Genomic DNA, 23,417 nt, shown 5'->3' on the forward strand with positions numbered 1-23,417 from the left:
AATATTTGGGGCTGGGTGTCCCCCAGGCCCCACCTGCCAGCCCCCTCCCCCAAATGTCCCCTGGCCCCAACTTGCTGCTTCCACGGACAGCCCCCTGAACAGAGCATCTCTGACTCTTCCGAGCAGCTCTGTGCTGCCTCCCTGCAGCAACTGCTGCCTCCGGGTCCTAGTGCCCCCCACTTCTCTGGCAGGGCAGACTGACTCTGAGGCTGCCCTTCCACCTCAGACCCTTCCCTTTTCCAACGGGACCCTCCACCAGCACAGCCCCCCCCCCACCTGCAGTCACTGCTCCTGCCCCCATGCTTGGCAAGGAGCCAGCCCCATCCCTCACCCCCCAGTGAGGCTATTGTCAGGGACAACAGTAGGGAGGAGGTGCACACAGCACCCCCCAGCACCCTCCATGGGGGAGGTGAGGGAGATTCCTGGACCAGAGAGCGGCCCTAGGAGCACAGGCAGGGACAGTGGTGAGGGTGGGAAAGGGGGTGCTCCTTCCTCAGAGCTCCCTGCTGCTGGCAAGGAAAGGGCTGGAGGGGGGAGTCCTCTCTGGCTCCTGTCCCGGAGCAGCCTGCCTGCACCCAAACTCATCCCCACTCCTGCTCCACCCCAGAGCCCACACCCTTAGCCCGAGCTTTCACCCGCCACCACACCCTCAACCCTCTACCCTAGCTCTGAGCCCCTCCAACACCCCAAATACCTTATCCCCAGTCCTAGCCAGAGCCCTCATCCCCCTGCACCCTAACCCTCTGCCCAAGCCTTGAGCCTTTCCAGCACTCCAAACGTCTTATCTCCAGCCCCAGCCAGAGCCCTCATCCCCCGCACCCCAATCTTCTGCCTCAGCCCTGAGCCCTCTCCACCACCACATACACCTTATCTCCAGCCCCAGCCCTCATCCCCCTGCACTCTAACCCTCTGCCACAGCCCTGCGCCTAACACCCCAACCCCCTCAACCCAAGACAGAGCGCTCAGCTCCCACACTCCTACTCTTGCCCTGAGACCCACCCATACCCTAAACCCCTCATCTGCAGCCACACCCCTCACTCCTGCACCCCCTCCCATCCCCAAACTCCCTCCCAGAACCTGAACCCCAATCCCCTGCCCCAGTCTAGGGCCTGCACTCAAGACCTCCTCCCCCATCCAAACTCCCTCCCAGAGCCTTGGCCAGGTGTGTGGCGGTGGGGCGGGGGGAGCTTGAGCGGGAAGGAGTGGGTTCTGGGCACCACCAAAATTTCTGCCACCCCCTGCTCAAGCACCCACATGATTCAACAGCTGTGCTTAACTGAGATTGCACTGCACCAATTTGAGAGCATCCGCTTAGGCTGGGCCCCCATCTGATTTCCTTGCTTCAGAAACAAAGTCTGTTATATACAGCTGAGGCTATGACACACAGTGCCTGGCCTGCCAAGCAGAAGCCTCACCTGACAAAATGTAACAAGCAATCTTACACTCCTCAGCCTCGAGCCAGGGGTTCCCAAACTTCTTTCGCCTGTGCAGCGGCAATACGCACAGAGGCCCACTAGTAACACTTCCTGAGGAAAATTACTAATTATATACATGGCAACGATCTATACCAGCAGATGGCCAGTACTCATAGGGTGCATCATTCCACTATCCATCAGTGCTAGGCCTGAGGGCAGGTGCCACGCCGCCTCCCCAATGGCAGTGTGCCCCATGATGCCCAGCACCTAGGGGTGCCAGGCATCCTGACCAGCTGCTAAAAGTCAGGTTACCTGCAGTCACCAGCCTCTGCTGCCAGGGATGAGAGCAGGAAGCACAGCAGCTGCTATTGGAGCCTGTTCTGTTTAGCAGAGGGGGTTCTCAAACTGGGGAGGTCAGGACCCCTGGGGGTTGTGAGGTTATTACATAGGGGGTTGGGAGCTGTCAGGCTCCACCGCCCCCCCCCCCCCGCCCAAAAAAACCCCACTTTGCCTCCAGAATTTATAATGGTGTTAAATACATTTTAAAAAATGTTTTTAATGTGGGGAGGGACGGGGGGGGTCGCACTCAGAGGCTTGCTACGTGAAAGGGGGCCCCAGTACAAAAGTCTCCGAACCCCTGGTTTAGCAGCTGCTGCTCTTCCCACCCACAGCCTGACAGAGAGCCCTGGCTGATTCCTGAACCGGGCTCCAAAGCAAATACTGGCGCTGTCTGGGAGTAACCTGTCTGCCCCGCCATGCCCTGATTTCCCCAGCCCCTCACTTCAGGGAGCGCCCCCACCCCCCCCAACCTTCTGTTCCCCAATTTCCCCTCCCTGGCCCCCTCACTCCAGGGACCAACCAACCCTGCTCTGCCCCCATTTCCACACTCCAAGGACCAACACACACACTCCCCCCCCCGCCCTCCACTGTGCCCTGACTGCCTCGGGCCCTCGCTCCAGGGCGCCCCCCCCCACCTTCTCTGCTGTGCCCCGAGTTCTGGGGTGAGGGAATTGGGCAGCCAGGCTCCGGATCAGCTCTTCCCAGCCCTACAGGTGAGTCCCGGGGAAACTGAGCAACGGGGCAGGGGTGGAGCGTGCACGACAAGGGAGGTGGGGAGCGCTGGGGGGCAGGGCCTTGGGGGAAGAGGTGGGGCAGGGGTGTTTTGTTTGCGGGGATTAGAAAGCTGGCAATGCCACCAGCACCCCTTCCCTTGCAGACTTAGGGCAAAAGCCCTGAATTTACCCTGCCCCAAATCGAGCCAAAGCGCCATGTTCCCCCCCCCCCAACCCCTTACCATCAGCAAGGGCCCTCGGCCCCCTAGGAACACTGGTGGTTGGCCGGGGGCGGGCTGAGGGCCATTGGTGTTGCCTCTCACCGGTGGCAGGTGTGGCACATTCTGCTCCGCCCTGGGACTGCCACAGCGTCAGCACCAGCTCAGCCTGCAGGGCCCAGATCTCCTGCAGCAGGCAGCGAGACCGCCCCCCCAAAGGAGCTGGGGCGAGAAGCAGAGAAAGGAAACAGAACCGGGTACCCCAGTCAGATCAGGGGCTCAGCCCCAGAGACCCCCAGCCAGGCCCTGGGGCAGAGGTGTGTGTGGTGGTGGGCAGTACCAAGACCCCGTTTGGTCCAAGATGGCTCACAAAGCCGGCTCACGGGGGGGGCGGGGTGGAGAAGGGCAGAAGCCCCGTTAATGGTATTTCACAGGGAGGTAAGGCAGTCAGGGGTTGTGGGGGTGGGGGGTGGACTCCCGGGTTTGGCAGGGCCGCCACCTATGTCTGCCCCCACCCTTCACCTGCCATCTCTGCCAGCAGATCACCCGGAAGGCTGTGTTGCGGGCCACCTTCGGGAGTCCCTGCTGGCACTCACAGTGTAATAAGCTCACGGCAGCCAAACAACAGTAGCACGCAAGAAAGCAAAGGAACAGCCAGCAGTGTGCTTTAGCCCAGGGGCTCAAAACCTTTTCTTGCTGCGCCTCCCCACCCCCTCCATGCTATAAAAACCTCCAGGGCCCAGCAGGGTGGGGGTGGGGAACTCGGGCATAGTTTGACTTCTATTGGGGGGCTGTCAGGGCTTGAGCCAGCTCTGCACAGCAGGGTCCAGGGAGGGAGCGCCCTCTCTACCCTGACTCACCTCAGCTGGCCACCCAGCTTTTCTGGGTTGTGGGGGTGACGCAACCAAAAACTATAACTCAAAGGGATGAACTCAGCTAAAAAAGTTTGAAAAACGGCACTGGGGGCTGTGTGCAGGCGGGAGGAGGGGGTAGCTCAGGGTTCAGGGAGGGGGTTGCTAGGGGCTGTGTGCAGGCATGGGGTAGCTCAAGGTGTAGGGAGAGAGTTGCTAGGGGCTGTGCGCAGACGGGGGGGAGCTCAGCATGCAGGGAGGAGGTGCTAGGTGCTGTGTGCAGGTGGGAGGAGCTCGGTGCAGGGAGAGGGTTGCTAGGGGCTGTGTGCAGGCCGGGGGGTAGCTCAGGGTGCTGGCAGAGGTAGCTAAGTGGTGTGTGCAGGCGGGTGGAGCTCAGGGTGCAGGCAGGGGCTAGCTAGGTGCTGTGTGCAGGCGGAGGGGGAGCTCAGGGTGCGGGGAGTGTTGCTAAGGGCTGTGTGCAGGCAGCGGGGTAGCTCAGGGTGTGTGGGGGTTGCTAGGGGCTGTGTGCAGGCAGAGGGGTAGCTCAGGGTGCAGGGAGAGGAGTAGCTAAGGGTATGTGCAGGCGGGGGGGTAGCTCAGGGTGCAGGGAGAGGAGTAACTAGGGTGTGTGTGTGGGCTGGGGATTCCCACCCAATGGAAGTTGCAGAGTTGGCACTCGGGATGGGGGCAGTGTGTGGAGGGAGACCCCCCCTGGCTGTCCCTGCGCCTGGGAGCAGGACATGCCACTTCCAGGAGTGGCACAGAGCAGGGGCAGGTAGGGAGCCTGCCTTAGCACTGCCGGACTTTCAGCGGCCTATTAAAATCTCCCAGATTGGTTTTGGTAACCTCTGGGAGATGAAGGCCGATCCCAGGAGACTCTCAACCAGTCCGTGAGGGTTGGCAACCCTCCCTTCCGGGGACTATGCCCCAGCCAGATGGCTTCATGCCCATGCTCCTTCTGTGTGAGTAACGAGCACCAATGCTGCCTATTTCAGCGGTGACCATGTTATCAAAGCTAATACTTAAGCGCACCATTCCACCTCTCCGACCGTTACTCTTCTCTTCTCTGCCACCTAGCCCTAAGAGTCCTCATCTACCCCCCCCATTTATGCAAATACTGAACACGTACAATGGAGATGTGCCAAACCGGGACTTTCCTTTTGCAAAATGTCTTTCCCATTGTGGTTTCCAGGGATTGCTCCCGTCCAAAGCAGTGTTATCGCTGAATTGAAGAGAAATGGCTATTTGCACCATGAAAAGCATGCTAATATCAGCATTTCCATATTCTCCCTGGGCAAAGCCACCTATATGCAAAACCTGCCCCATCTCTGAGGGAAGCGTGTGAAATCTTTGTGATGCTGTGTTCACATGCATAATGAAATGTGAAAGAACCTGAATTCTTGCATAGTTTTCCCTTTCTTGCCCCTACTACTTTAAAACTGATGTTTACTTTCACTGTTGTTCTCCAAGTGGGCTTGCACAAGTGGGCTCCTGCTCCCGCACTGAAGTTAATGTCAAGATTCGTATTGACGTCAGTGGGTCAAGGCAAAGCCCCTTCTGATGAGCAGCAGTGCCACCATGTTCTGCATGTTTATATTTTTCAAATCCTCCTTTTAAAACAGCAGAGCAGAAAGCAAGGAGCGTCTTTCTGAACAGTGCCACCTGCTGGCCAACCAGGCTCAAAATGGAGGTCAGGTCTGCCCCGCAGGCTGGAGAATAAAGACCGGATTATGGGGATGGAGGCTTTATAAAAAGGGAAAAACAACACTTAATTTGTGCCAGGGCTTGGCAGTTCATAGCCCTGGCACCTCTGGGCTTGCTGCATCAGTTATGAATGCAAAAAAATTGCTTGAGCCCCCAGCATCTAATTACTTGAGCTCTGGCACCTATTTCATTACAAATTACGTAGTAGGAGAAAAACCCCAAATCATTCCCAATGGTCCAGGGATGCCCCACAATCCTTATTCCACATGTGCCAAGTTTCATGGCTAGGCCACTTTCTTCAGCCTGGGGTGTGGACAAGGCTGCACCTCATGGGGCAGTTGTGGAACATGTGTTTGTGGTTAGGGGCCAGGGGAACAGGCTCACAAAATCTTAAATTCATGATGGATTTGGTGAAGTGCAAGAGTCCCACTGACTCTGTTGAGAGCCAGATCAGGGTCCAAAATGTTGTAGCTATGATCTTTGGGTCTCTTTGTTATCTTTCTATGCCTTCTTTCAACATCCCTGTGAAGATGCCCCAAAGCAGCATGGCAGACCCCAGCCCTGCTCACCCAGCATTCTCTGTCCAAGAGCTCCACATAAATTAAGACTCTACACAGCTAATCATCTTGCATCCAGTTCTATGTATTATCAGACCCGCTGATAGTAACATGTCTTCTTTAGGAGAGAGCACAACATTATCAGCAATTGTTAAAAAAAGAAAAACCAACCACACGCTCCAATGTACAGCTCATCCAGAAAGTGAAACAATCTCTTTACATTTTAGGCCAGGAGGATTTTTTTTTCCCCTTCCCCCTCCCCCCCCAACTTTGTGTTGCACAGAAAAAGATCTAAATCTACATCAGCTAAATCTAAGAAGTGTAGCACAAGATCACCTGTCTTATGGGACACTTTAAAAAACAACAACATGACTTACTATGCTGACATCTTACCCAATACTGAGTATATCAGAAGTCGTCCTCCTCACATTTAAAAATATATAAAAGGCAAGTTGCCTTTTTGTCCTGCAATATACAATTCTAATGCAGCCATTCAACAAAGAACAGCAGGCTGGACACCATTAACATTTTCATGGTTTTCTTTTTAAAGGGACACTGTCAAGTAGGTTAGGCCCAAACCTATCAGTGAGGAAACTGAAACGGTTTTTTTATATATATTAATTGGAAAGGAAACCTAAAAGGTTTGTAGCCAAGACTCAGGAAGTGAAACTGACCATTAACAGGAAGTAGGACTGGCTGATTTAGTTTCACTGCTCAGTGTGAATGAAACGCATTTAAAAAAAAGAAAACAAAACACATATGTGGCAAAAAAGTACAGTGGATTTTAAAATAGATTATTAAAACTGAAATAGCTAAGGCATCAGTTTAGGAGGTTGCAGACACATCTTAGGAGACTGTGACCATCCTCTCTTTCCTTATGGCTAGATGGGATGGGAGGGGCGTCTTGAAACGTAGGAGAAAGAGGACTCTGTCCTGAAACTGTTCTGTATTGCAACATGAAGTGAGGACTCACATTATGGAAGAGGTGTAGATAGCCACACAGATGAGGCCATTTTTGAAGTCACTGTGATCTTGACAGTGATCCTTTAAAACACACACACACACACACACGCGAGCGCATACCTTCTCTCAGAGAATGGGGTTAAAAAACACAAATCAACAACAGTTAATGTTATGCAGCAGCACAGTGACAACTATCTGGAAAGGACTTACACGTCAAACCCCCTATATATATTAATCTTTATAAATACAGTATTCTACACCAGGAACTGTAGAAAGACGTCATTCAAGGGAATTTTGTAATTACTAGTGTCAACTCAGTGCGCCATGGAGCCAGCTCGCCACTCTACAGAGGTTTCAAAGTTACGAACCCTTGTGAGAATGTACTGGAGTTTACGATACACTTTTTAGAAGTCTCTGTTTTTCTGCAATGTGGAATGTTCTGGTTCAAGCCCCTCCCCCACTCCCTTTCCCAAAAAACAGATTGGTTAGGTTAAGTCAGTCGGATCCAATCAATTTGCTTTGCCGCTAAAGACGGCGAGAAGGAGACCACATTGACATCTCTAGAAGCTTCTAGGTGAAAGCTAAATTGTGAGGCAGGTTCCGCTGTTGTTGTCAGAGTCACTTAGAAAGAGAGGCAGTCATAGCTCATCCCTCGACGATGCTGCATCGAGAGATGGCTGGGGGGCCAAGGCATCTTTGTTCTGGGCATCGCTGTGGATCTGGCCCTGTTGCCGGGACTTCCAGGAATGGGCTCTGTCCCAGTCAGTCGACATGGTCTCATTGTCCCAGATTGTGGATGTCTCTGTGTCACTGAGATAACCTGGCTGCCCTGTGTAATGGGTCGGATAAACAAGCAAGGGCTCTGCTGAGAAGGCTTTCAAGTCTCTGGACTCATAGTACTCCTTGTACTTCTCTCTAAAGAAAGGAAAACAAATATCACTAGCAGAAATAACTCTTGCTCAGCACCACTGTGCTTGCTTTGCCTTTCCATGGGTTATGAGCCAATCTACTGAGCTAGGACTAGTCAGTAGGTTTAGCTCATCACAAGGTGAAACCTGGGCAAATGATTGAAGGTTTGAGATGAACTGAGCAGTGAGGACACTATTAGTCCTTTTGGAAAGGTGATTTTTATATAATAAAATAAAGGATCCTAAAGAATGACAAAGTATTTCAGAAACCATGCACTTCACCTGCCACTAGGGAGCAGCCACCTTTGGAGCGGGACCCTGCAGCTATTTGAATAGCAACACTCTATGAGATAACAGGACAGGAAGCATATTGGTAGCCCCAGCATGGCAGAGATATTTGGATATGTGAGTTGGCATTTGGTATTCAACTGGTGAGCCCCTGTATCGTTTCTTATTTGCACCATTGGAGTGCCATTTTTAGATGAGTTCAGGGGTGGCCTAACTCTGCTTGCCCTGAAATCAATGGTAAAACTCCCATCAACTCCAGTGGGAACAAAGTTAGGCCAAGAGATAACAAAGGCTTTGTCTATACTAGCAGTTCTCTTAACATCTCCCTCTATGGCATTGCTACCAGCACAGCTCCCGCGTTGCTAGCAAAGTGGTCAACTGGCCGCTGGCGTTTTAAGCGCCACAACTTCCAATCCCGTCTAGACCTTTTCTGGGCAATCCAATGGTTAGTCAATGGCAGTGCTCCCAGTGTCCCTACCACCAGAGAAGCTGCTCCTGGTGCAGATAAGGCCAAAGAGTGTACCCTGCTACCACAGAGTAAGTGGTGTGGCCAATTAGGGGAACTGGCTGTCAGAGGAGAACAAAGGCCCGTCTCAGATATGTTATCAAAGGATCACTAAGCCTGTATACAGGACTAGAAGACAATTGTCAGAGGGACACAGCAGTACCTGTTGGAAGCAGGGACCAATGATGTAGCACCCCAAATTCTTTTGGGGAGATGTCATAATGGGTAACTGGACTCTGGAAACAAGGTTAGGGGAAGCTTTAGGTGAGAATTAAAAAAACCCCAACCTGGTTTTCTTACAAAACAAGGAGATCCACCCTTGAAAACAGATTCCTCCCATATCTTGAGATCCACATCACTTTCCAGGGCTCTGAGAGAGAGCCTTGCAGAGCTCTCCCCACAAAGAGGGAGACAATGTTGATAAGTCTGGCTGGGAGCTGGTTAAAAGGTGTGAATTCTTCCTGCCCCACACACCTTTGAAATGAAAACCCTGGATTCTGCAATGCAGCAAAATAGGAAGGTGCCATGTAGATTCTGAAAAGGCCCTAAAAGCAGGGTTTTTGAAAAGAAAAGTTCCGAGTTGCAGAGAGATCTTTCCCAGGTCCTATGCCAGGTAAGTTATTCCAAAGTAGGCATTATTTCATAATCATAATAATACACCTATACAGTTACTTCCAATCAGAGATCACCAGCTGCTTCAAAAATACGAATTTATGAATCCCAAAAGACCTCTCTGAGGTAGGGTATTATTACATAAATTCAGGCACAGAAAGGTCCTGAGATTTGCTCAAGATCTGCAGCAGTGCCGGCAATATCCAAGAATCATAATATCCAGTCCTCTGCTCCGCCTACTAGGTTATGCTATGGAGATGCACTGTACAAATAGCAACACAACGTCCAGTTTAAGATCAGTTAGCAAGAAACAACTCATGCAAAGCCGGCTGGCTTCGCAAGCAACAAAGGGGTTTTACTTACACAGGGTGCTTGTTGTACATGATCGGCAGGAATTCATCCACAGGCAGCATCTTGCTAAAAGGTTCGGCCCCAATTAGTTTCTGAGCCCCTTCAAAGGAGATTGCATACCCCAGGGTCCAATATGAGTAATCTGCTTCCACAAGGTTCATTACGTTAGGAACTGCCTTCTCAGGGCGCTGCACCTGCATCCTTTTCCGACCAATGTAGCTGAAGGGGAGAAAAACCCACCACAGTGGAAACTAAGGCCTGTTTCCTTGATCAGCTATGCAGTGCAATTATACTGTAACTGGGACATTCGGCATTCCCACTTCAACCAGGGCTGAGCAAAGGCCTTTTAAGTCAGTGGGAGTTTTTCCATTGACTTCACTGGACCACGGATCAGGTCCAAAGTGCACCCACAAGTCAAACGCTACTCCTGGAATTCTCCAGTGCCACAACTGCCCATGCAGTCCAAGGAGACTACAGGTCCCAAAACCAATGCACCATCCTGACCCAAGCAAGGATTTGAATTCTCTATGGTGCATATCCAGTGAGGTGCTGGAGGCCACTCAGGAGCCTCTTGTAAAAACTCCATCATCCTACAGACAGGAGGGTTGGGGTGATTCCCCAGCCTCATCCCTTCTCTGGATGAAGCCCAGATAAATCAGCGCCACCAGAGATGACTTATCCCTTATACAAATACATCTTAAGAGAAAACGTTTTGCTTTTGGACTGTCACAGGCACTGATCCAGGGACCCACATAACTTGAGTACCAGAAAGCACCAAACAGCAGGGGGGTTATAAAAACTGCCTGGGGGAGGAGCTCCCTAGAAGGTCTTCTCCCTCTTCTCCAGCCGGCCAGTTTGAACTCTGCTCCCTTGGCAGTGAACTTGGAATTGTTTTCAGGAACAGGCCATAAAGATTTCCAGCTCAGTCTGTTTGCTGGCTAGACAGTCCCATTCTCTTCTTGCTTCTCCTTGTGAGAATGAGTTTATATTTAAATAACTAAACAAAAGAGTTGAAATACCCTGTTCCTCCACCATCCTCACAGTGAGCACATGCACCCCGTGTCACGGGAATTAGCTCAGAGTAAGGGACTGGGGTTATGGGAGGTGATGGCTATATTGCTGTGGGCACCTGTTTATCAAAGAGTACCCGCAATGTGCTTCATTCGATGGAGATTTTAGCTACTCCAGCCCCTTTAAAATTAACCCCCATTATTGAGTCTCTGGAATTTTGCCGCATTCCCCACAGGCAGCCCTGTCTGATTATTATGAGGGTACGTCCATGTTACTGAAATGCTCAGTGTATGTGGGAGCAGGGGAGAGAAGTTTCCAGGTGGTTTAGGGCAGTGAAAGCTCTCAGGACACAACTACTTACATGAGCTCCCAGTCTAGCTGGACTTGCTCTATATCATCCATCAGTTTCATGAGCTTCCTCTTAAACTGATGCTCAAAGCGCACGTCGTCTTCGATAACGAGCGTCTTCTCCAGCTCTCTGTTCACCACCTGAAATGGATGTTTTCAAATGAGACTGAAATGGCCCGTATGCTATTGAGGGGCCAGTTCTGCACCCTATGAAGCTATGCCTAGCCCCCCACTCGGAGAAGGACTGAGCCCCCATGCTCTTTGATCAGTATGAAGATTAATGGTCATCAAAATTGGTGACATTCAATTCTACACAGGTTTAGAATCAGAAAAAACTCATAGGTGAAATTCCGCAACAAAATTTCTTCACTTTTTTTTTTCCCTCCCCAGGCACAACATTGCCCCAAACAGGCTGGCTAAGAGTTTTGTGAAAAATGTCATGGCCATAGCCCAGATGTGTGACACAGTCGCACAGACTGGGAACTGTTTGCAAACTGACAGCACAATAGGAGCTGCTCAGTACTCAGCACTTTCGAAAATCAGGCTGCTTATGTGCCCAGACATGAACTTTTTGAAAATCGGAACCTTTTGTGAGATCCTGGATAATTCACACCAAAGTAAGAGAGACTATCTAAAAATAAAACATTACTTCCTTCCCACAGCATCCAGGTGTAATACATCTGCCAGAGCACAGACATTATTTACCTCTTTCCAGATAGAATAGTGGCTAAGAAAGCAGCCAATTTCCCCCCTGGTTAGTGGCCTGGAAGAGTAAGGATCTTGGTAACCAGGTAGCATGTCAATATTCAGAGCTTTCAGCTGACTTGTATTCAATGCCCTGAGGAAAGAGAGAGCTGCTTTCAGTATTAAGAACTTTTATAGATGTTACTATTTTTTACTCAGGAAAAAAAACAATGAAATTGTTTAGCAGTGAAAAGACTTTCCTGAGCTAGGGAAGTTCCCAAAATAGGCTGTGTATTTGTAGCTGAACGCAGTTTAATTTGATTTAAATCATGTTGAACTTAAGATATTTTTAGGACATTCACCCCCAACAATTTCAAGAAACTGCAGAGTTTTAAAAGGGTCATTGTCATATTGTTAATAACACTTTAGCTATATTCACACGGGAAGATTAGAGAACACCTAGCTCACCTTCCACTAATGTAGAACTGATAAATGAAATTGTTTTTAATTGTTCACTTTATTAATGTAACTTCTGTTCACCATTCACTACACTTGCCTACATTGTAACTTCTGTTCACTGTTTGCCAGCCATTACACCTGTTTATATTGTAACTTCTGTTCACTGTTCACCATATTGTAATTCAAACCCCATTTTAAAACACTCACTCCATTTTGTAAAAGCTTCCTCCAACCTTCATTTTTGCAAACCCTGCTGCAATCTTATTAGTTTTGTTTAGATGCGTGACTGAGGTATGTATGGATAATGGAATCAACCTCCAGCCCCAGCCTGTCTTGATGAAACAGAGTTCAAACCCCACCAGCTGAAGATGAAGACAAGAGCCCTAACAAAGTAAGAAGAGTCCACCCTAAAGAGAAAAGGTACAATAGAAGGAAGATCAAAGCCAGGTCCGAGGCTGAAAGTCACGCCTGCAATTGACGGATGATCAATCACCAAACCCAGAGGCAGCGTGACACAGCAAGACCTATGGACTCTGCATTCAAACTAAAGCCTACAAAAAGAATGGGTGAGATGGGAAACTTTGGAGGGTAACATTCTGCTACCAACATGGAAGGGCATCGGTGCAAGCCCAACAGAGACCCAGCTCGTCCTTGTGCTCGGCTTTCCTGGCCAGTTAGCCACCACAAGCTGCGAACTCATGCTGCAAACTCAAGCCACGAACTCAAGCTATTTCAGGACTGGTAACTATGCAGCAGCTGCAGAACATTTGATGGATATGTGTGTGTGTGTGTGTGTGTGTGTGTGTGTGTATGTATAGGTATTAGGTATAGTGTGTGTGTATAAGGATTAAGATATTAGTTATTGGTCATAAATCAAATTGTTATCATAATAAATGTGGCATCTTTGTCTTGCCCCCTGAAAAGATCCTGTGTAGTTTTGTCTGTACAACACTAAGTTTTGTTTGCTTTTTCATTTCTCTCACCTTGAACAACAGCACTAAAGCAGTCAGTATTATATTTGCTTATGGTCAGTTTCACTTTCAAGTTCTAATGCCCTAGCACTAGAGAGGCCACTAGGGCAGAGAGACACAGTCTCCTAACTGTCAAGTATCAGAGTGGTAGCCGTGTTAGTTTGGATCTGCAAAAGCAGCAAAGAATCCTGTGGCACCTTATAGACTAACCGACGTTTTGGAGCATGACCTTTCGTGGGTGAATACCCACTTCGTCAGATGCATGTAGTAGAAATTTCCAGGGGCAGGTATATATATGCAGGCAAGCTAGAGATAATGAGGTTAGTTCAATCAGGGAGGATGAGGCCCTGTTCTAGCAGTTGAGGTGTGAAAACCAAGGGAGGAGAAACTGGTTTTGTAGTTGGCAAACCATTCACAGTCTTTGTTTAATCCTGAGCTGATGGTGTCAAATTTGCAGATGAACTGAAGCTCAGCAGTTTCTCTTTGAAGTCTGGTCCTGAAGTTTTTTTGCTGCAGGATGGCCACCTTAAGGTCTGCTTATAGTGTGGCCAGGGAGGCTGAAGTGTTCTCCTACAGGTTTTTGTATATTGCCATTCCTGATATCTGATTTGTGTCCATTTATCCTTTTCCGTAGCGACTGTCCAGTTTGGCCGATGTACATAGCAGAGGGGCCTTGCTGGCATATGATGGCATATATTACATTGGTGGACGTGCAGGTGAATGAACCGGTGATGGTATGGCTGATCTTGTTAGGTCCTGTGATGGTGTCGCTGGTGTAGATATGTGGGCAGAGTTGGCATCGAGGTTTGTTGCATGGATTGGTTCCTGAGCTAGAGTTACTATGGTGCGGTGTGCAGTTACTGGTGAGAATATGTTTCAGGTTGGCAGGTTGCCTGTGGGCGAGGACTGGCCTGCCACCCAAGGCCTGTGAAAGTGCGGGATCGTTGTCCAGGATGGGTTGTAGATCCCTGATGATGCGTTGGAGGGGTTTTAGCTGGGGACTGTATGTGATGGCCAGTGGAGTCCTGTTGGTTTCTTTCTTGGGTTTGTCTTGCAGTAGGAGGCTTCTGGGTACACGTCTGGCTCTGTTGATCTGTTTCCTTATTTCCTCGTGCGGGTATTGTAGTTTTGAGAATGCTTGGTGGAGATTTTGTAGGTGTTGGTCTCTGTCTGAGGGGTTAGAGCAGATGCAATTGTACCTCAGTGCTTGGCTGTAGACAATGGATCGTGTGATGTGCCCGGGATGGAAGCTGGAGGCATGAAGGTAGGCATAGCGGTCGGTAGGTTTTCGGTATAGGGTGGTGTTAATGTGACTATCACTTATTTGCTCCGTGGTGTCCAGGAAGTGGACCTCCCATGTAGATTGGTCCAGGCTGAGGTTGATGGTGGGGTGGAAGCTGTTGAAATTGTGGTGGAATTTTTCCAGAGTTTCCTTCCCATGGATCCAGATGATGAAGATGTCATCAATGTAGCGTAGGTAGAGTGGACAGGAGCAGAGGAAGCATTGTTCCAGGTCGGCCATAAAAATATTGGCATATTGTGGGGCCATGCGGGTGCCCATAGCGGTGCCACTGATCTGGAGATATATATTGTCATCAAATTTGAAATAGTTGTGTGTGAGGATAAAGACACTGAGCTCAGCAGCCAGTTGTGCTGTGGCATCATCAGGGATACTGTTCCTGACAGCTTGTATTCCATCTGTGTGTGGGATGTTCGTGTAGAGAGCCTCTACGTCCATGATGGCTAGGATGGTGTTTTCTGGAAGGTCACCAATGCATTGTAGTTTCCTCAGGAAATCAGTGGTGTCATGGAGATAGCTGGGAGTGCTGGTGGCATAGGGTCTGAGTAGAGAGTCAACATATCCAGACAGTCCTTCAGTGAGAGTGCCAATGCCCGAGATGATGAAGCGTCCAGGATTTCCAGGTTTGTGGATCTTGGGTAGTAGATAGAATAACCCTGGTTGGGGCTCTAAGGGTATGTTGATTTGTTCTGGTGTTAGTGTAGGGAGTGTCCTGAGTAGATGTTGCAGTTTCTTAGTGTATTCCTCAGTGGGATCTGAGGGAAGTGGCCTGTAGAATTTGGTGTTGGAGAGTTGTCTGGCGGCCTCCTTTTGGTAGTCAGACCTGTTCATGATGACAACAGCACCTCCTTTATCAGCCTCTTTGATGATAATGTCAGGGTGGTTTCTGAGGCTGTGGATGGCGTTGCGTTCTGCACGACTTAGGTTATGAGGCAAGCGATGTTGTTTTTCCACAATTTCTGCCTGTGCACGTCAGCGGAAGCATTCAATGTATAGGTCCAGACTGTCATTTCGACCCTCAGGAGGAGTCTATGTGGAGTTCTTCTGGTGCTGTTGGTGTGACTGACTTCCTGAGAATCCTTGGGAAAGTCACTCAGCCCTGGACTTTCAAATGGGATTTGGGCACCTGACTACCTTAGTAAACGCCAGCCTTAACCTCGGTGCCTCAGTTTCCCCATGTATAAAATGGAGATTTTGTACATTGCTTTGAGAGTCACAACTAAAAAAAACTTTATCTGTGTTTACATTACTATAATGTAGCACAATGCTGCAGCATTGGGGTTGGACATGTTGCAGGGTAATATTTAAATGCCACAAAAACGTTTTCATTATTATACCCCTATTTAATTTTATGACAATGTTTCTATTCAGAGAACTTTGTCTTGAAGAAAACTTTACTTCTGTGCCTAAACTACCTTCTGGATCTCTAACGGAGACTGATCAGAGTAAGAGAAGAATAAAATAACAGCATGAAAACTTTTTTTTGCAAAACTGCACCAAATAGTACATTAAAAATGATAACTCAATCATAGAGCATCAAAGAGAACTGACTGAAATTAATCAAGGTAGCACTTCTAATCAACAGTTCTGCTATGCAGAACCAGATCTTTCCAAAGACTCACTTGCCATCCACAGCCTCTACTATCTTGACTGCAATCTCCTGCTCATAGAGTGTCCGCAGCATTCGATCCCGCCTGTCTTTTCGACGCTTCAGGTTGATCATGAAAATCTGCATTAAGAAAGACATCAGAAAACTCTGGCTCAATGCAAAGTACAGATCCAAGTTTGTGCCAGAGCTCAGCAGGTTTTGGTCATTTCCATTCAAGAGTGTCATTTTTGGGTTACTATAAATTTGTCAGACATTCATCTTTTGAGCTGCAATTCAGAATATTTGTTCTCAGTCCAGCTGCTGATTTTTACGGGAAGGCTGAGGAAAGAACGTTCAGTGATTTTCAAAAATGAAGAGTGTATGTGTGCATGGGGGCAGTGGGAAGAACCCACTTTTGCCTTGTTTAAAAAAACCCTACAAAATCTGACCTTTTTGGATCAATTCTAGAAGCTCACCAAATTTGGAGCAGAAACCTGAAATCTGACAGGGACATAAAGTTGACCCAGGTTCGTGGGGTAATCGGGGTCAGGTCAGTTCTAAAAACAACTAAACACTCTCAGGTTGGGTTTGGGTCAGCTGTGCTCAGTTTGGGTTCAGGTCCAGGTCAGGCCTTAAGAGTAGGCCTGAGCAGAGTTCTACCCCTAACTAGACAGCTGAGGATTCCAGGTAGGACGATGTGCAGTAAATGCAGCAGGGCTCCATACACTGGGCAGTGAGAATAAAAAACTAAATGAACAGCGCCACATTCCCTAGGCACCGTCCACACTGCGTGAGGGAGGGGCCTGGAGGAGAAAACTGTATCTGACTGAGTAATTAGAAACTGGAGGGTGATATAAATACACGGGGCAGAGTCAAGGTTGTGCAGGCAACATTAACTTTGGCATTTCCTGACTTTTAAATGTTTCACTTTGCAACCATAATGCTCTTTTAATGCACGTTGTATATGGAATTATAAAGCAGGGGTCAGGGGCCAGTTGTGCAGTTTGGAGCTGGATGTGAACTTCCCCAACACACTGGGATGTTTGGATCCAGGCTTTTGTTTGTGCCAATCTCTACCCAATACAATATATCCCTTTTGTATTCAAAGGGAGGATGGATTTGGCATGTGGTAAAGAGCACAGAACTTTACCGAGTGCTGCGTCTATCTTTGGGATTGCCAATGTGCCCATCACCCTTATATCTGGACACAAGTGGAAGCAGGTTCTGCAATGCAGGATATCTTTAATTACTGCAGATCCTGGAATTTTTCTGCTGATTCAATTAGAATCATAGGTGTGCTCCTGAGACATCCTGGGCAGGAAAACAGATCCCCGGGCAGCAGTTAGCCCAAGCTAAGCAGATATATTTTGCCTGGTCAAAGCTCCCCCAGGCATGTACATTCCTAGGTAAAACACAGAATGTCAGGGCCGTATTTCTGTCCTCAGGCAGACAAGAATAAATTCAGCCCTGCAGCCTGAGGAACAAACCTTGGCCAAACAAAAACCAGACTGAGTCCCAGCTTGGTGCAAAGGCAGTAATACTAATAAAATATCAGGCAATTTAAGAGCAGCCGCAAGAAACAGCCCAGAAACACACACACAGGACTCCAAACACAGATGACCAAACAAACACAGTCACACAGAATCCGCACTTCATGACACAAGCCATATAAACAGAAACTCCAGACCAAGCCAAGAAAACAAAACATCTTAAAGACAAAAAACAAGGCTCCTCCAATTTTAGTAGCTCCCTCAGTGATTATACAACTGTCTCTGGCAGCTACGCATGCAGGCAATACATGGTCCTGTGCAGGTTTTTTTTGGCTCTACACAAAATGTAAACCTAGTTTATTCACAGCACAGTCTCTCTCTGGAATTCTTCCTCCCTGGTCTCTTTCTGTTGGTACTTTGCCCCTGACTGCGGCTAGCCAGATCTAGCACTACAGGGGCAGGAGTTTCTAGAGGGATGATTTATGCACCAAACTTCCTGGGTTCTGCTTCAAACATGTTCCCAACTGTTCTGAGTAAAATCAAAACAAAAAGGCCACAGTGGAAATGTGGCTCCCAAACAGGAAAAGAAGATTAGGACCAACAATATAGAATATTTAATGAATACGTACAGACCCCCGTCATAACCCAAGTTATGCAAAGTGCTGTGTATTTAAACACCTGACTCTCTTCAGTCACAATCTCTACCAGCTTTGTGAGGTCATCAAAACAGTGTCCCTGCTTCTTAACGGAAAACAGGAGAAATTTTAAAAAACCCATACGTGCTAAAGTTCTTCAGGAATAATGAAGCTATCTCCAAGTACCCTATCCATAGGAACCCTAACTGTAGAGCAGGGAACCCTACCCATAGGAACCCTAACCCAAGCTCCAAGAATCCTACTAATAGGAACCCTAACCCTAGGGCAGGGAGCACTTGCCCATAGCAACCCTAACATTTCTTCCAAGTATCCTACCCACAGAAACCCTAACTGGAAAGCAGGGAACCCTACCCATAGAAACCTTTATCCTAGCTCCAAGTACCCTACCCCTAGCAACCCTAAGCCTAGCTCCAAGTGTCCTCCTCCTAGGAATATAAACACTAGCGCGGGGAGCCCTACCCACAGGAACCCTAACCCTAACTCCAAGTGAACTACCCATAGGAACCTTAATCATAGGATGGGGAGCCCTACCCATAAAAACCCTAATCCTAACTCCAAGTGGCCTACCCATAGGAACCCTAACCCCAGAGTGGATAGATCTATCCATAGGAACCCTAACCTATAGTAAGAGTATATAGAGAGCCTAATGGTTGCAGGAAATGACTGGAAGTGAAGCCAAATCACTGCTGGCCTGATTCAATGACCATTTAAATAACTGGAAAGACTTCCATTGGTATCCCTGGACGTTGGATCCAGCCAAGCTTTTCAATCTTGGGACATCTGAGATCAGGCACTTCAAGACTTGATGTCCAAAGATGCTGAGCACCCACGGCTCCCACTGATGTCAAGTGCAGCTGCCCAGCCCTTATGAAATCAGGCATCAAAATTCACATGTGAACACTTCAAAAGGATCCCCATTGGCTCAGGAGGAGTTTTAGTCAAATAAAGACACCAGGATCCATCCCATGGAAAATTTCAACCCAACGTACCAATGTTTTGGAAAGTTATGATGAACATGTGAAGACAGGATAGAAATGAAAACTGATTTGCAGCTTTATCTCTGGTGGGAGTGACCAGGCTCCCTATATGATGCACCTGTCCCCACAACAAAATAAAGGTACATACAGGCACTATACCATGGTACCCCCATAGTCACCACTGTCATATAATTATGATATATTTTGTACAAAGTATGGCTTGTGAGGTATTATTCTAAAAGTCTTACTCTGCCAGACATTAATATCTCATTTGATTATGTGTGCTATCATTGTACGTGAAGTTATGAAGTTTTACTTTGTCTGTGTTACTGAAAGATGTTGTGAAGTTGGAAACACCCACAGCTAGCCTTTCAGGTAAACCAGTGAAGAAGCTAGACAGCGCTGATAGCCCATCAGCAAAGACCATGGAAAAGGTTTGTCCTCACCTGGAGGCATTTCAGCCAGACTCTGAGTAATGGTTGCTATGACTCAGCAAGGCATGCAAGGGCATGTGACCAGATCATGTGACACTGAACTCCATTTTGGTACTTGCATTCTTCCACAAACTGGGCTGGGAACTTAGCTTGGAACAAAGGGTTCCCGCCATTTGCAGAAACTATATAAGGTGGGGAGTGACATCATGATTTGTCTTCATTCCCCCACAACTCAACACCTGAAAGAACCTCTGGAAGACAAAGGACTTGGAATGGGGAAAGGGGACCCACGCTGCAAAGCAGATGCAGCTTGTGCCTCAAGAATCTGTAAGCCTGCTTGTATCATCAGTCAGGGTGAGATATTGCTAATTCAAATCCTATCTATCTAGTATATTAGTCTTAGTTTGCCTTTTTATTTATTTGCCAGGTAATCTGCTTTGATCTGTTTGCTATCACTTATAATCACTTAAAATCTATCTTTCTGTAGTTAATAAACTTGTTTTATGTTTTATCTTAACCAGTGAGTTTTGGAGTGAAGTGTTTGGGAATCCTAGCTCTGTAAACAAAGGCTATCTTCCCCACATCGAGGCGGGAGCGAATTAATTAATAAGCTTGCATCATACAGACCCCTGTGCTCTGCAAGATGATATAATTCTGGGTTTATACTCCAGTAGGGGTGCAAGTCTGGGGATCTGGGAAGTTGGCAGGGGGCTTCCTGTTTGTCTATGAGTGGCTTAGGTAAAGCACTCAGGTAACTCATGTGTGGCACCACCTGCTGTCATGTTGGGTGATAACCGGGCCTGGAGAGGCTGGCTGAGTCACCAGCAGAGCACTGTGAGAGAGGCCAACTCAGCTAAATTGTTAGGGGGCACAGCGATTCCAATAGCTCCCAGAATGCACCCGGGAGGTAACATGCCATCACACCTACCTCATCAAATCCCATCTTGTCTGGGTGTTTTGGGGGAATGGAGATGTATTGCGAAGGCTCGACTGTAGGATGATCAACTGAAAGAGAGAATAGAAACATCCACAGTGGCTGGTTACTGAACTGCGTAGTGGCAAAGAAACCCAGTCAAATTCGCTGTCATCACGTTTCACTGTTTCCCCTAGAACAGAGAGGCACCTAGATGTGGAGTGCAATGCTATGGCCTAATCAGCATCATGCGCCAGAGGAGCACCCTGAGAGGCAGAAAGCCAGATGCCAGGGACTGCAGACACCCAAGAGAACAGTGTATCAATGCACATACTGGAGCATGTCTTTCCGGCTGGGATGACAGAGGAGCCCACATTTCAGCTCTGGCGAAATTTAAATACAGTCTGGTGGGGCGGGGAGGGATTTGCTGCTGGTGGAGCTTTCCTGTTGCTCTGGGGACTTATCAGGGGGAGGAGGTTGTGAGGGAATTATAGGCCAAAAAAAACAGTAAAACCTGCAACTCTAATAATGATTTTGGGACCACACTGCCCCTCCCCACTGCTGACCAACCTTCAGGATTGGGACAGAAGGGGTTGAGAACTCCCTGACGACAACCCCACAGAGTTTTAAGGAAATTGTGCCCTCCAACAGGAGGCGGGGGTAAGATGATGTGAAGTGAGCAGGGAGCAAGGTGTCCTAAACACCATAGACTTATGGGATCCACATGGAAGTACTATGCGACTAGATCCAAGACCTTGAACAAATGGTTGCCCACCAAACCTATGCATTGACCTCCAGGGCAGCACAGATCCAGCAAGCACCTTCATACCATTGATTTGAGTCCTGCCTGAGCTGCTCAGCCGCCAATCCGGATCATTGCTTCTCTGGCTGGGAAGAGACTGACTATTGTATCTAATCTAATCATCTGTCTGGTATTTCGCTGGCAAGTTGGCTTCCTTTATTTGTTATCGTGTAATATTGTGTTAAATACACCAATGGATAAAAGAGAAGGAGATTTTGCACAAACCCTGGCAGTGCTCACTTCTAGTTCCAGAACCAAGATTCTCCCTGTGACTGGTGCAAACTGGGGGGATCCCAGCCCTGTAACCAGCAGGAGCTGAGAGGGAGCCACACTCCTATTAACCAACTGTGATACCACTAGGAACACAGCCATCACATGGGGATGATAAAGGAGGGATTTGGAACCCCAGCTCCTATTAATTTTTAATGCCCAGATCCTTTTAGGTGGCTTTGAACATCTCAGCCATGATTTTTAATCCAGTCTTTAAGGACCTTCTTAGCATAGGATACTGCTCCCTTCAGCTCCTCTGAGAACACAGTTGGGCATCTCGTGAGCAAACTCTCCCCCACACTTCCAACAACACTTTTACAGAACCCCAGTGAACATTTTACCTGATGCATTTCACTTAACCTTGAATGGTCCCTTAGAATACATGCTAACTACTGATGCTAAACTATCTGTTTGATCTTGTCTTTAGCTGTGATGCTCAGAGTACATTTCGCAGACTTGAGGAAGAGCTCTGATTAGCTCAAAACCTTGGTCTCTCACACCAGCAGAAGTTGGTCCAGTAAAAGATATTATCTCCCCCACATTGTCGCTCTGCAGGTCAAGCACAGAAGCAACATTGAGACAGGTGGCAAAGGGCCACCATTCAACAAGAAAGTACTCGGCATCCCAGGGATGGTTCTGCAGAGATGGGGCAGACTCTGACTTACTCATTGCCTCGATTGTCACGTGAACAAAATTCTCCACGTCTTCCTGTAGTGTCTGGTGAAATTTCAGTGGCACTGGGAGGAAGCCATAGCGTTCTCTGTTGCAGATGTACATTTGAATGCCTGGGAATAAAGAGAAAATGGAAACAGAATCAGGTAATTTACCAGGCTGCTTCTTGGCTTTTCAAGTGGAGAAAAGGGAGGTTATTTGGCTATAATGAAACCCACGCTATGGACCCCAGCCCCAACACGTCCCCTCTCTTAAGCAACCACTTAAAAAACATCTGTGCAGTTTCTAGTATAATTTTGTTTGATCTTTAGCTAATGACCAACTTCTAGGCAACCAATTTCTCCACATCCCATAAAAAGAGATTTCATGGTATTTTAAGTTGCTAGCCTGTTGTTCTCTCCTGGGGAGAGGCCATCTCAGAGCCCAGAGAAATGATCCTGCTCACTTTCACACCCCTCATTTCACTCTCAGGACCCCATACACTGTAGAGACCAGCCCTATAGCACGGGACAGTGGTGACTCCTACCAAAACCGGTCTATGCAGATCAGAGGCAAACAGATTGGAGGCAGTGAGACATAAAGAGCTCTCTGCTACCAAAAGATCGAGTGAACTACTTGCTTAGTGCTCCCACTTCTGGCCAGTGTGGGAACTGGATTCAATGCCCACCAAAGTCGAATGGGAGTCACTCCATTAGCTTTGGATCAGGATCAAAGAGCAGAGCTGAAGTCTCAAACAGTTACATTTCCAATGGACTATGCTAAATAAAAAGTCCTTGGTTAGAATGGGGGCAAAATACATGAGGGAGTGGTGGTGAGAGGTGTCAGTGGGGATGCTGCAGGCCACACCTGGGACTGGCATCTCTTCTAAAAACACATTTTAAATTTCACAAAATATCTTCCATTCTCTTCTGTGAACCCTTGGTTTCAAAACCCGAGCATGATCCTGCTGCCTTTACTCACAGTCAAAGGGACTGATGTGAACAAAGGCAGCAGGATGAGGCCCCAATGTCTAAACATACAAGAGAGAGACTTTCAGATTGCAAGGCAGCAGCAAAGTAAGAGGATCCCATATTGCAGGTCTTGAGCCTGTCAGGGAGAGTCCGAGCCTAGGGAGGAGGGGGAAATGGCCCAAGAAGCAGGGGAATGTCCAAGTATCAGAAGTGTTTCCGGCTGCAGGCATCTGCACGACCTGCTGGTCTGCAGGCATTTCCACCCACTACCGACAGAGCAGCACTCCCTGTTGACAGCGCACAAAGGCTCTGTTGTTATCAGTCTGCACGATTACAATTTCTTCCATGACATAAAGCAGCTTGGTATGAAGAAAACCAGTAATTCTAAGCATCCAATATGTATAGCTGGTGAGGGGAATCCATCCTCCCCTCTGCCTTGCCCTGCACTTGGGAAACTGCACAGATCCA

General features: G+C 48.2%; 2 protein-coding genes across 7 annotated transcripts in view; one reads left to right on the forward strand and one right to left on the reverse strand.

Annotated features, from left to right (window-relative positions):
* Positions 1-23,417, forward strand: part of RGL1 (ral guanine nucleotide dissociation stimulator like 1) — a 410,246-nt gene that overhangs the window by 172,013 nt on the left and 214,816 nt on the right. The gene's annotated exons all lie outside the window — the stretch shown is intronic.
* Positions 5,867-23,417, reverse strand: part of COLGALT2 (collagen beta(1-O)galactosyltransferase 2) — a 163,519-nt gene continuing 145,968 nt past the window's right edge. For both annotated transcript variants that reach the window (XM_050961442.1, XM_050961441.1), the window contains exons 6-12: positions 21,993-22,112; positions 20,271-20,347; positions 15,820-15,926; positions 11,489-11,621; positions 10,797-10,924; positions 9,437-9,643; positions 5,867-7,675 (exon numbers count right to left, since the gene is read on the reverse strand). In XM_050961442.1, the coding sequence (XP_050817399.1) occupies positions 7,399-7,675; positions 9,437-9,643; positions 10,797-10,924; positions 11,489-11,621; positions 15,820-15,926; positions 20,271-20,347; positions 21,993-22,112 (1,049 nt within the window). In that variant the 3' untranslated portion in view covers positions 5,867-7,398. The remainder of the gene's footprint in view (positions 7,676-9,436; positions 9,644-10,796; positions 10,925-11,488; positions 11,622-15,819; positions 15,927-20,270; positions 20,348-21,992; positions 22,113-23,417) is intronic.

Source organism: Gopherus flavomarginatus, chromosome 7, assembly GCF_025201925.1.
Source record: "Gopherus flavomarginatus isolate rGopFla2 chromosome 7, rGopFla2.mat.asm, whole genome shotgun sequence".
NCBI classification, from domain to species: Eukaryota; Metazoa; Chordata; order Testudines; family Testudinidae; genus Gopherus; species Gopherus flavomarginatus.